A 14890-nucleotide genomic window follows, 5' to 3' on the forward strand; every position below is an offset into this window, starting at 1 on the left:
TATAAAAGTGATCACAAATAATAGCTAAAAACGCCGAAAACTCAATATTTAAGGAGTTATGGCCATTTTAGAGTTTTTATTAATTCAACCCTATAATAGTGATCACAAATAATAGCTAAAAACTCAATATTTAAGGAGTTATGGCCATTTTAAAGTTTTTATTAATTCAACCCTATAAAAGTGATCACAAATAATAGCTAAAAACGCCGAAAACTCAATATTTAAGGAGTAATGGCCATTTTAGAGTTCAATAAACTCAATATTTAAGGAGTTATGGCCATTTTAAAGTTTTTATTAATTCAACCCTATAATAGTGATCACAAATAATAGCTAAAATCTCAATATTTAAGGAGTTATGGCCATTTTAAAGTTTTTATTAATTCACCGCTATAAAAGTGATCACAAATAATAGCTAAAAACGCCGAAAACTCAATATTTAAGGAGTAATGGCCATTTTAGAGTTTTTATTAATTCAACCCTATAATAGTGATCACAAATAATAGCTAAAAACTCAATATTTAAGGAGTTATGGCCATTTTAAAGTTTTTATTAATTCAACCCTATAATAGTGATCACAAATAATAGCTAAAATCACAATATTTAAGGAGTTATGGCCATTTTAAAGTTTTTATTAATTCAACCCTATAAAAGTGATCACAAATAATAGCTAAAAACGCCGAAAACTCAATATTTAAGGAGTTATGGCCATTTTAGAGTTTTTATTAATTCAACCCTATAATAGTGATCACAAATAATAGCTAAAAACTCAATATTTACGGAGTTATGGCCATTTTAAAGTTTTTATTAATTCAACCCTATAAAAGTGATCACAAATAATAGCTAAAAACGCCGAAAACTCAATATTTAAGGAGTTATGGCCATTTTAGAGTTTTTATTAATTCAACCCTATAATAGTGATCACAAATAATAGCTAAAAACTCAATATTTACGGAGTTATGGCCATTTTAAAGTTTTTATTAATTCAACCCTATAAAAGTGATCACAAATAATAGCTAAAAACGCCGAAAACTCAATATTTAAGGAGTTATGGCCATTTTAGAGTTTTTATTAATTCAACCCTATAATAGTGATCACAAATAATAGCTAAAAACTCAATATTTAAGGAGTTATGGCCATTTTAAAGTTTTTATTAATTCAACCCTATAAAAGTGATCACAAATAATAGCTAAAAACGCCGAAAACTCAATATTTAAGGAGTTATGGCCATTTTAAAGTTTTTATTAATTCACTCTTATAAAAGTGATCACAAATAATAGCTAAAAACGCCGAAATCACAATATTTAAGGAGTTATGGCCATTTTAAAGTTTTTATAAATTCACTCTTATAAAAGTGATCACAAATAATAGCTAAAAACGCCGAGAACTCAATATTTAAGGAGTTATGGCCATTTTAAAGTTTTTATAAATTCACCGCTATAAAAGTGATCACAAATAATAGCTAAAAACGCCGAAAACTCAATATTTAAGGAGTTATGGCCATTTTAAAGTTTTTATTAATTCAACCCTATAAAAGTGATCACAAATAATAGCTAAAAACGCCGAAAACTCAATATTTAAGGAGTTATGGCCATTTTAAAGTTTTTATTAATTCAACCCTATAAAAGTGATCACAAATAATAGCTAAAAACGCCGAAAACTAAATATTTAAGGAGTTATGGCCATTTTAAAGTTTTTATTAATTCAACCCTATAAAAGTGATCACAAATAATAGCTAAAAACGGCGAAAACTCAATATTTAAGGAGTTATGGCCATTTTAAAGTTTTTATTAATTCACTCTTATAAAAGTGATCACAAATAATAGCTAAAAACGCCGAAAACTCAATATTTAAGGAGTTATGGCCATTTTAAAGTTTTTATTAATTCAACCCTATAAAAGTGATCACAAATAATAGCTAAAAACGCCGAAAACTCAATATTTAAGGAGTTATAGCCATTTTAAAGTTTTTATTAATTCAACCCTATAAAAGTGATCACAAATAATAGCTAAAACCGCCGAAAACTCAATATTTAAGGAGTTATGGTCATTTTAAAGTTTTTATTAATTCACTCTTATAAAAGTGATCACAAATAATAGCTAAAAACGCCGACAACTCAATATTTAAGGAGTTATGGCCATTTTAAAGTTTTTATTAATTCACTCTTATAAAAGTGATCACAAATAATAGCTTAAAACGCCAAAAACTCAATATTTAAGGAGTTATGACCATTTTAAAGTTTTTATTAATTCACTCTTATAAAAGTGATCACAAATAATAGCTAAAAACGCCGAAAACTCAATATTGAAGGAGTTATGGCCATTTTAAAGTTTTTATTAATTCAACCCTATAAAAGTGATCACAAATAATAGCTAAAAACGCCGAAAACTCAATATTTAAGGAGTTATGGCCATTTTAGAGTTTTTATTAATTCAACCCTATAATAGTGATCACAAATAATAGCTAAAAACTCAATATTTAAGGAGTTATGGCCATTTTAAAGTTCTTATTAATTCAACCCTATAAAAGTGATCACAAATAATAGCTAAAAACGCCGAAAACTCAATATTTAAGGAGTTATGGCCATTTTAAAGTTTTATTAATTCAACCCTATAAAAGTGATCACAAATAATAGCTAAAAACGCCGAGAACTCAATATTTAAGGAGTTATGGCCATTTTAAAGTTTTTATAAATTCACCGCTATAAAAGTGATCACAAATAATAGCTAAAAACGCCGAAAACTCAATATTTAAGGAGTTATGGCCATTTTAGAGTTTTTATTAATTCAACCCTATAAAAGTGATCACAAATAATAGCTAAAACCGCCGAAAACTCAATATTTAAGGAGTTATGGTCATTTTAAAGTTTTTATTAATTCACTCTTATAAAAGTGATCACAAATAATAGCTAAAAACGCCGACAACTCAATATTTAAGGAGTTATGGCCATTTTAAAGTTTTTATTAATTCAACCCTATAAAAGTGATCACAAATAATAGCTAAAAACGCCGAAATCACAATATTTAAGGAGTTATGGCCATTTAAAGTTTTTATAAATTCACTCTTATAAAAGTGATCACAAATAATAGCTAAAAACGCCGAAAACTCAATATTTAAGGAGTTATGGCCATTTAAAAGTTTTTATTAATTCAACCCTATAAAAGTGATCACAAATAATAGCTAAAAACGCCGAGAACTCAATATTTAAGGAGTTATGGCCATTTTAAAGTTTTTATTAATTCACCGCTATAAAAGTGATCACAAATAATAGCTAAAAACGCCGAAATCACAATATTTAAGTAGTTATGGCCATTTTAGAGTTTTTATTAATTCACTCGTATAAAAGTGATCACAAATAATAGCTAAAAACGCCGAAAACTCAATATTTAAGGAGTTATGGCCATTTTAAAGTTTTTATTAATTCAACCCTATAATAGTGATCACAAATAATAGCTAAAATCTCAATATTTAAGGAGTTATGGCCATTTTAAAGTTTTTATTAATTCAACCCTATAAAAGTGATCACAAATAATAGCTAAAAACGCCGAAAACTCAATATTTAAGGAGTTATGGCCATTTTAAAGTTTTTATTAATTCAACCATATAATAGTGATCACAAATAATAGCTAAAATCTCAATATTTAAGGAGTTATGGCCATTTTAAAGTTTTTATTAATTCACCGCTATAAAAGTGATCACAAATAATAGCTAAAAACGCCGAAATCACAATATTTAAGGAGTTATGGCCATTTTAGAGTTTTTATTAATTCAACCCTATAATAGTGATCACAAATAATAGCTAAAAACTCAATATTTACGGAGTTATGGCCATTTTAAAGTTTTTATTAATTCAACCCTATAAAAGTGATCACAAATAATAGCTAAAAACGCCGAAAACTAAATATTTAAGGAGTTATGGCCATTTTAAAGTTTTTATTAATTCAACCCTATAAAAGTGATCACAAATAATAGCTAAAACGGCGAAAACTCAATATTTAAGGAGTTATGGCCATTTTAAAGTTTTTATTAATTCACTCTTATAAAAGTGATCACAAATAATAGCTAAAAACGCCGAAAACTCAATATTTAAGGAGTTATGGCCATTTTAAAGTTTTTATTAATTCAACCCTATAATAGTGATCACAAATAATAGCTAAAATCTCAATATTTAAGGAGTTATGGCCATTTTAAAGTTTTTATTAATTCAACCCTATAAAAGTGATCACAAATAATAGCTAAAAACGCCGAAAACTCAATATTTAAGGAGTTATGGCCATTTTAAAGTTTTTATTAATTCAACCCTATAATAGTGATCACAAATAATAGCTAAAATCTCAATATTTAAGGAGTTATGGCCATTTTAAAGTTTTTATTAATTCACCGCTATAAAAGTGATCACAAATAATAGCTAAAAACGCCGAAATCACAATATTTAAGGAGTTATGGCCATTTTAGAGTTTTTATTAATTCAACCCTATAATAGTGATCACAAATAATAGCTAAAAACTCAATATTTACGGAGTTATGGCCATTTTAAAGTTTTTATTAATTCAACCCTATAAAAGTGATCACAAATAATAGCTAAAAACGCCGAAAACTAAATATTTAAGGAGTTATGGCCATTTTAAAGTTTTTATTAATTCAACCCTATAAAAGTGATCACAAATAATAGCTAAAAACGGCGAAAACTCAATATTTAAGGAGTTATGGCCATTTTAAAGTTTTTATTAATTCACTCTTATAAAAGTGATCACAAATAATAGCTAAAAACGCCGAAAACTCAATATTTAAGGAGTTATGGCCATTTTAAAGTTTTTATTAATTCAACCCTATAAAAGTGATCACAAATAATAGCTAAAAACGCCGAAAACTCAATATTTAAGGAGTTATAGCCATTTTAAAGTTTTTATTAATTCAACCCTATAAAAGTGATCACAAATAATAGCTAAAACCGCCGAAAACTCAATATTTAAGGAGTTATGGTCATTTTAAAGTTTTTATTAATTCACTCTTATAAAAGTGATCACAAATAATAGCTAAAAACGCCGACAACTCAATATTTAAGGAGTTATGGCCATTTTAAAGTTTTTATTAATTCACTCTTATAAAAGTGATCACAAATAATAGCTTAAAACGCCAAAAACTCAATATTTAAGGAGTTATGACCATTTTAAAGTTTTTATTAATTCACTCTTATAAAAGTGATCACAAATAATAGCTAAAAACGCCGAAAACTCAATATTGAAGGAGTTATGGCCATTTTAAAGTTTTTATTAATTCAACCCTATAAAAGTGATCACAAATAATAGCTAAAAACGCCGAAAACTCAATATTTAAGGAGTTATGGCCATTTTAGAGTTTTATTAATTCAACCCTATAATAGTGATCACAAATAATAGCTAAAAACTCAATATTTAAGGAGTTATGGCCATTTTAAAGTTTTTATTAATTCAACCCTATAAAAGTGATCACAAATAATAGCTAAAAACGCCGAAAACTCAATATTTAAGGAGTTATGGCCATTTTAAAGTTTTTATTAATTCAACCCTATAAAGTGATCACAAATAATAGCTAAAAACGCCGAGAACTCAATATTTAAGGAGTTATGGCCATTTTAAAGTTTTTATAAATTCACCGCTATAAAAGTGATCACAAATAATAGCTAAAAACGCCGAAAACTCAATATTTAAGGAGTTATGGCCATTTTAGAGTTTTTATTAATTCAACCCTATAAAAGTGATCACAAATAATAGCTAAAACCGCCGAAAACTCAATATTTAAGGAGTTATGGTCATTTTAAAGTTTTTATTAATTCACTCTTATAAAAGTGATCACAAATAATAGCTAAAAACGCCGAAAACTCAATATTTAAGGAGTTATGGCCATTTTAAAGTTTTTATTAATTCAACCCTATAAAAGTGATCACAAATAATAGCTAAAAACGCCGAAATCACAATATTTAAGGAGTTATGGCCATTTAAAGTTTTTATAAATTCACTCTTATAAAAGTGATCACAAATAATAGCTAAAAACGCCGAAAACTCAATATTTAAGGAGTTATGGCCATTTAAAAGTTTTTATTAATTCAACCCTATAAAAGTGATCACAAATAATAGCTAAAAACGCCGAGAACTCAATATTTAAGGAGTTATGGCCATTTTAGAGTTTTTATTAATTCACTCGTATAAAAGTGATCACAAATAATAGCTAAAAACGCCGAAAACTCAATATTTAAGGAGTTATGGCCATTTTAAAGTTTTTATTAATTCAACCCTATAATAGTGATCACAAATAATAGCTAAAATCTCAATATTTAAGGAGTTATGGCCATTTTAAAGTTTTTATTAATTCAACCCTATAAAAGTGATCACAAATAATAGCTAAAACCGCCGAAAACTCAATATTTAAGGAGTTCTGGTCATTTTAAAGTTTTTATTAATTCACTCTTATAAAAGTGATCACAAATAATAGCTAAAAACGCCGACAACTCAATATTTAAGGAGTTATGGCCATTTTAAAGTTTTTATTAATTCAACCCTATAAAAGTGATCACAAATAATAGCTAAAAACGCCGAAATCACAATATTTAAGGAGTTATGGCCATTTAAAGTTTTTATAAATTCACTCTTATAAAAGTGATCACAAATAATAGCTAAAAACGCCGAAAACTCAATATTTAGGGAGTTATGGCCATTTAAAAGTTTTTATTAATTCAACCCTATAAAAGTGATCACAAATAATAGCTAAAAACGCCGAGAACTCAATATTTAAGGAGTTATGGCCATTTTAAAGTTTTTATTAATTCACCGCTATAAAAGTGATCACAAATAATAGCTAAAAACGCCGAAATCACAATATTTAAGTAGTTATGGCCATTTTAGAGTTTTTATTAATTCACTCGTATAAAAGTGATCACAAATAATAGCTAAAAACGCCGAAAACTCAATATTTAAGGAGTTATGGCCATTTTAAAGTTTTTATTAATTCAACCCTATAATAGTGATCACAAATAATAGCTAAAATCTCAATATTTAAGGAGTTATGGCCATTTTAAAGTTTTTATTAATTCAACCCTATAAAAGTGATCACAAATAATAGCTAAAAACGCCGAAAACTCAATATTTAAGGAGTTATGGCCATTTTAGAGTTTTTATTAATTCAACCCTATAATAGTGATCACAAATAATAGCTAAAAACTCAATATTTACGGAGTTATGGCCATTTTAAAGTTTTTATTAATTCAACCCTATAAAAGTGATCACAAATAATAGCTAAAAACGCCGAAAACTCAATATTTAAGGAGTTATGGCCATTTTAGAGTTTTTATTAATTCAACCCTATAATAGTGATCACAAATAATAGCTAAAAACTCAATATTTACGGAGTTATGGCCATTTTAAAGTTTTTATTAATTCAACCCTATAAAAGTGATCACAAATAATAGCTAAAAACGCCGAAAACTCAATATTTAAGGAGTTATGGCCATTTTAGAGTTTTTATTAATTCAACCCTATAATAGTGATCACAAATAATAGCTAAAAACTCAATATTTAAGGAGTTATGGCCATTTTAAAGTTTTTATTAATTCACTCGTATAAAAGTGATCACAAATAATAGCTAAAAACGCCGAAAACTCAATATTTAAGGAGTTATGGCCATTTTAAAGTTTTTATAAATTCACCGCTATAAAAGTGATCACAAATAATAGCTAAAAACGCCGAAAACTCAATATTTAAGGAGTTATAGCCATTTTAAAGTTTTTATTAATTCAACCCTATAAAAGTGATCACAAATAATAGCTTAAAACGCCAAAAACTCAATATTTAAGGAGTTATGACCATTTTAAAGTTTTTATTAATTCACTCTTATAAAAGTGATCACAAATAATAGCTAAAAACGCCGAAAACTCAATATTGAAGGAGTTATGGCCATTTTAAAGTTTTTATTAATTCAACCCTATAAAAGTGATCACAAATAATAGCTAAAAACGCCGAAAACTCAATATTTAAGGAGTTATGGCCATTTTAGAGTTTTTATTAATTCAACCCTATAATAGTGATCACAAATAATAGCTAAAAACGCCGAAAACTCAATATTTAAGGAGTTATGGCCATTTTAAAGTTTTTATTAATTCAACCCTATAAAAGTGATCACAAATAATAGCTAAAAACGCCGAGAACTCAATATTTAAGGAGTTATGGCCATTTTAAAGTTTTTATAAATTCACCGCTATAAAAGTGATCACAAATAATAGCTAAAAACGCCGAAAACTCAATATTTAATGAGTTATGGCCATTTTAAAGTTTTTATTAATTCACCCTTGTAAAAGTGATCACAAATAATAGCTAAAAACGCCGAAAACTAAATATTTAAGGAGTTATGGCCATTTTAAAGTTTTTATTAATTCAACCCTATAAAAGTGATCACAAATAATAGCTAAAAACGCCGAAAACTCAATATTTAAGAAGTTATGGCCATTTTAAAGTTTTTATTAATTCACTCTTATAAAAGTGATCACAAATAATAGCTAAAAACGCCGAAATCACAATATTTAAGGAGTTATGGCCATTTTAAAGTTTTTATTAATTCACTCTTATAAAAGTGATCACAAATAATAGCTAAAAACGGCGAAAACTCAATATTTAAGGAGTTATGGCCATTTTAAAGTTTTTATTAATTCACTCTTATAAAAGTGATCACAAATAATAGCTAAAAACGCCGAAATCACAATATTTAAGGAGTTATGGCCATTTTAAAGTTTTTATAAATTCACTCTTATAAAAGTGATCACAAATAATAGCTAAAAACGCCGAGAACTCAATATTTAAAGAGTTATGGCCATTTTAAAGTTTTTATAAATTCACCGCTATAAAAGTGATCACAAATAATAGCTAAAAACGCCGAAAACTCAATATTTAAGGAGTTGTGGCCATTTTAAAGTTTTTATTAATTCACTCTTATAAAAGTGATCACAAATAATAGCTAAAAACGCCGAAAACTCAATATTTAAGGAGTTATGGCCATTTTAAAGTTTTTATAAATTCACCGCTATAAAAGTGATCACAAATAATAGCTAAAAACGCCGAAAACTCAATATTTAAGGAGTTGTGGCCATTTTAAAGTTTTTATTAATTCACTCTTATAAAAGTGATCACAAATAGTAGCTAAAAACGCCGAAATCACAATATTTAAGGAGTTATGGCCATTTTAAAGTTTTTATTAATTCAACCCTATAAAAGTGATCACAAATATTAGCTAAAAACGCCGAGAACTCAATATTTAAAGAGTTATGGCCATTTTAAAGTTTTTATAAATTCACCGCTATAAAAGTGATCACAAATAATAGCTAAAAACGCCGAAAACTCAATATTTAAGGAGTTGTGGCCATTTTAAAGTTTTTATTAATTCACTCTTATAAAAGTGATCACAAATAATAGCTAAAAACGCCGAAAACTCAATATTTAAGGAGTTATGGCCATTTTAAAGTTTTTATTAATTCACCCTTGTAAAAGTGATCACAAATAATAGCAAAACACCGAAAACTCAATATTTAAGGAGTTATGGCCATTTTAAAGTTTTTATTAATTCGTGCTTAAAAAAGTGATCACAAATAATAGCTAAAAACGTCGAAAACTCAATATTTAAGAGTTATGGGCATTTTAAAGTTTTTATAAATTCGTACTTAAAAAAGTGATCACAAATAATAGCTAAAAACGCCGAAAACTCAATATTTAAGGAGTTATGGCCATTTTAAAGAAAACTCAATATTTAAGGAGTTATTGGCATTTTAAAGTTTTTATTAATTCGTGCTTAAAAAAGTGATCACAACTAATATCTAAAAACGCCGAAAACTCAATATTTAAGGAGTTATGGGCATTTTAAAGTTTTTATTAATTGAATATTTAGGGAGTTATGGGCATTTTAAAGTTTTTGTTAACTCGTGCTTAAAAAAGTGATTACAAATAATAGCTAAAAACGCCGAAAACTCAATATTTAAGGAGTTATGGGCATTTTAAAGTTTTTCTTAATTCGTGCTTAAAAAATTGATCACAAATATTAGCTAAAAACGCCGAAAACTCAATATTTAAGAAGTTATGGGCATTCTAAGTTTTTATTAATTCACTCTTATAAAAGTGATCACAACTAATAGCTAAAAACGCCGAAAACTCAATATTTAAGGAGTTATGGGCATTTTAAAGTTTTTATTAATTCACTCTTATAAAAGCGATCACAAATAATAGCTAAAAACGCCGAAAGCTCAATATTTAAGGAGTTTTTATTAGTTCACCCACAAATCGAGGAACTTCAATCGACTCCCAAAGCTATAATTGACTAAGGTTATAATTTTACTAAACTAACGTATTGTGAGAACACTAGGGTTTTATTTTTTACATTTCTAAAAGACAACAATCCTGTGTATCTACCTATATCGGCAATGTTTTACCGACTACAGAAGAGCACACGCATTCCATGTTTATCACATCCAGTGCTGATGTGGTCGGAATCGACGGGATATACACGTTAGGGACTACTATTTTTATTTGCACAACTCACTGCTACTTGGTATTCGTAGATACTTGCTCGCTGAGGCCTTAGGTGTGATTTTGAGGAGTTCGATACAAGCGATCCGTTCAATATAAAAGTGAAATATGTGACGTGGATTTGCAAAAGTTTAGATCGTTTTTAGTGGCCTACAAAGAAACGAAAGTAGTAACTCTTTGTCCTGAAAAAGAATATTCCGAATTTGGCTGCTTCATTCAAAATGTCTATTTGCGGACAAGATTATCAAAAATGTTCAACTACAAACATAATACATATAATTACACATAAAATTATTTAAAACCATGTTCGATAAGTGCACTTTAAATACAGTAATACAATTCCCACAGCTCTATTTATTTTCAACATTTAAGTTTTTTTTTCTTTACAAAATACTATAAACTAGATAGTTATACTCAACACTAACTTCTGCATTAACATATGAAATAATGCAACAGGCTACGACTGTTACACTTTTCTTCAAACCAAATATTTCACGAAAACGCCGATGACACATTGCTCAAGACTCACTTGTCCTTCTTTCCGTATGTCATCACCACACCAGTAATCAGGGCCACAACTGTAAAGCCTTGAGCAGCAATACGTGCTCTCATCATCATTTGGGACATTCTACGATTCCCCGTACGGAAGTTATACAGGCCATAACCCAAGGCACACGCTGTAGCTATACATCCTATAATAGAGAACGGGTGGATGACGATATGTGCATATTTGCAATTATTTTCTTATATAAGTAAATTTCATGGCTGCTTTACCGATTGGTACCAAGGGATTTTCCTTAATCTTGCGCATCATCTTCTCTTTGGTTGACTCCGGGAACACAGGCCCAGATTCAATGCGCATTTGTATCCAATCCAATTCCTCATCGGGTAATTGCACTTTTTCGGGTGTTTGGGAGCTCATTTTGCCGTGTTTTTATGTTTTGTTTTCCTTCTTTCTGGTGAAATATGAAATGTAGTGTTGGAAAACGTATTTTTATTTGGTCTGGAATGTTATGAAAACGATAAATATTAAAGCCGTGTTATAAAAATGACGGCGTTTGCTTTCTAAGTATGTTTATAAAAGGCGTGTTTTATTTGACAATGCAGTAAAAATATAAAGAGGGAATAATTACAAGAACACACAACTTTAAAGTTGTAAGTACATAAGAAGCTTGCAGTCATGGCTAGGCATATTTTATGACATTTCATAAAGGGACAACAGACCCGTCGTTTTCCATTATAATTTGACATTAATATGCCTAGCCTTTACTTCAAGCTTTTTGTGTACTTGCACCTTAAGGGGCACTATACAACAACTCAGAGAAAGTATCCTTACGGTTTTTTCTAAGTTTACGCCAAAAAAAAATTAAATAAAAGTAACCCGTCTTCCTAAAGCAGCACTAAAACAAGTGTATGCATTGAAGCAATGTAGTTGTTGTGGACAAAAAATCCATCACTACAAAAACAAAACGTTGCTGTGAAAAAGATCTGCCAATAGAACTTGAGTCGAACCTGGAGAATTTCTAGTGTATAATTCGCATATACTAATTTGCAATAAGTTCGAAATATATACTACTTTCCAGAGAACGGCCCTTGTAAGCCATCATCCACATCAAATATGCCTGATGAGCCGCTTAACCAACGGCGAAACGCGTCGCATAGTGGTGAGTGTGTGATAGTGTCTATCTGGCTTTCCTTTTCACTGCAAATTTCAGATCATTAAGCTCGTCTCGAAAGAGAAAACAAACACTTAAATCATAAAACATATGATCTTCGCCTTAATAAGGCAAAACTCAAAAATTCAGCCGAGCCTGGCTGTGGGATTTGAACCGCGGACCTCTGTGTGCAGCCAACTAGAAGTTGCCGTCTCTACGTTCAGAGCCATTAACCCGTCTTCCTAAAGCAGCACTAAAACAAGTGTATGCATTGAAGCAATGTAGTTGTTGTGGACAAAAAATCCATCACTACAAAAACAAAACGTTGCTGTGAAAAAGATCTGCCAATAGAACTTGAGTCGAACCTGGAGAATTTCTAGTGTATAATTCGCATATACTAATTTGCAATTAGTTCGAAATATATACTACTTTCCAGAGAACGGCCCTTGTAAGCCATCATCCACATCAAATATGCCTGATGAGCCGCTTAACCAACGGCGAAACGCGTCGCATAGTGGTGAGTGTGTGATAGTGTCTATCTGGCTTTCCTTTTCACTGCAAATTTCAGATCATTAAGCTCGTCTCGAAAGAGAAAACAAACACTTCGAACGTTCCCACGCCTCACATTCCCACCCCTGCCGACCGAGGGGGCGACCTCCCTTTACGGAGGGATCGCGTACACATCATGATCCGCATCATAATGGGAATTCAGTAGGAAATTTAAAACCAGCTACAGAATTTAATTCATCAGCTAGTTTGTCAAATAATAACACATGTATGTTAATTGTTTAAAAATAAAATTATTCTAGATTTAATAACTTCTAAACTCATACCAAAATCTACATTACAGTACACAGAATTAAAGTCAACACACATTTTACTAAGAGGTTCGCCCATTGAATAATTCGTGCGGTGAAAATCAGTATATAATAATTGGTAGTATCTACTAGATCTAAACGGAACATTAATTCTAATAGATGAAATCAGAAAATCTGAGGGTATATTACCATTTAATATTTTTAGTACAAACATGGAGTTCAACATAATACGTCTGCTTTTAAGTGTAGGCAATCTAATTAATTTTAGCCTGCTAGCATAAGAAGGCAAAACAAAATCACTATTCCAATGTAAACCTCGTAAGGCAAATAGCAGAAATTGTTTTTGCACGGATTCTATTTTATCTGAGTATATTGCATATTGGGGATCCCATACAACAGAACCGTATTCCAATATAGGTCTAACAAGAGACGTAAATAACTGTTTTGTTATATATGGATCAGAAAAATCTTTGGCCCACCGTTTAACAAAACCTAAAACACCATTTGCTTTATTTACCATTGTTATTACATGGCTATTAAAATTTAATTTTGGATCCATCAAGAGGCCAAGATCAACAAATGAATCTACAGTTGATAATGAATGACCGTCAATATTATATTTTAATATCAGAGAAGAAGATCTGGAGAAGCACATATGCTTACATTTGCTTAAATTTAACTCCATACAATTTAACGTGCACCATTTAAAAAGGCTATCTAAATCGTTTTGAAGTAAACTCGCTCGTTTATCACAATTATGGGAAATGAATAATTTAACATCATCTGCGTACATTAACAATTTCGAGTAATTTATGGAATTAGGTAAATCGTTGATAAATAAAAGAAAGAGGACCGGTCCAAGGTGACTTCCTTGCGGAACACCCGATGGAACGTTAATCGTTTTGGATAGATACCCTTCAAACAAAACTAGTTGTGATCTATTTTGTAAGTAAGATGATATCCATTTGACTAAGTTTGTGTTGAAACCCATATAATTTAATTTATATATTAGGAGTTCATGGTTAACCCTATCAAAAGCTTTACTAAAATCGGTATAAATTGTATCAGTTTGTTTACGCTGAACAAATCCTTTTATTACTGTTGACGTAAATTCTATAAGATTTGTTGTAGTTGAAAGACCACTACGAAAACCATGCTGATATGGACTCAATATAGATTGAATTTTCTGTGAAATTACTGCAGTAATTAATTTTTCAAACAATTTTGGTATGGCACTTAATTTTGCAATTCCTCTATAATTTGACACATTAGTAAGACTACCAGACTTATGTAAAGGTATAATATAAGATTTTTTCCAAAAAGTAGGAAAGTGACCAAATTTAAGTGAATAATTAAACAATATAGTTAACGGAAGTGCTAATGTTTCTGAACAATATTTAAGAATTATATTAGGTATGCCATCCGGTCCTGGACATTTAATCGATTTTAAACTACGCAGACTATTGGACACATCATGACGTTGTAGAAAAGGCATACAAATTTGATCAGCCTGTGATAACTTATAAGGATACGAATCTTTAATTTGGCAAGATGTACTAGAATAGGTTGTGGCAAAAAAATCTGCGAAACATTCAGCAATATCTGTGCCTGTGACAAATTCTTTATTGTTATATTTCAATACTGAGGGCTTTGAGGAAACTTTTCGTTTTAGATTAACAAAATCATAAAAAGATTTAGGATTGGATTTAACATTATTTTTAATCTTTTCGAAAATTAGTTTTTTTGTAATTAAGGACAGTTTTAAATGAGTCGGACTGACTTTCTTCAATTACATAACTGTGAGTCATGGAGATATATAAAGTTGGATGGTATATATCTTCAGGAGTGCATATTGGAGGAATTCTGAATATATCAAAAT

At 29.5% G+C, this 14890-nt stretch overlaps 1 protein-coding gene across 1 annotated transcript; it reads right to left on the reverse strand.

Annotated features, from left to right (window-relative positions):
* Nucleotides 1-10872: 10872 nt before the first annotated feature.
* LOC101898750 (HIG1 domain family member 2A, mitochondrial) lies at nt 10873-11534 on the reverse strand. Its single transcript, XM_005175023.4, has 2 exons — nt 11313-11534; nt 10873-11230 (listed from the first exon to the last, which is right to left on the reverse strand). Exons 1-2 carry the CDS (start codon nt 11458-11460, stop codon nt 11064-11066), a joined length of 315 nt encoding a protein of 104 aa, XP_005175080.1. The 5' UTR covers nt 11461-11534; the 3' UTR covers nt 10873-11063.
* Between the last annotated feature and the right edge of the window lie 3356 nt (nt 11535-14890).

Source organism: Musca domestica, unplaced genomic scaffold, assembly GCF_030504385.1.
Source record: "Musca domestica strain aabys unplaced genomic scaffold, Musca_domestica.polishedcontigs.V.1.1 22, whole genome shotgun sequence".
In the NCBI taxonomy this organism is placed as follows: Eukaryota; Metazoa; Arthropoda; class Insecta; order Diptera; family Muscidae; genus Musca; species Musca domestica.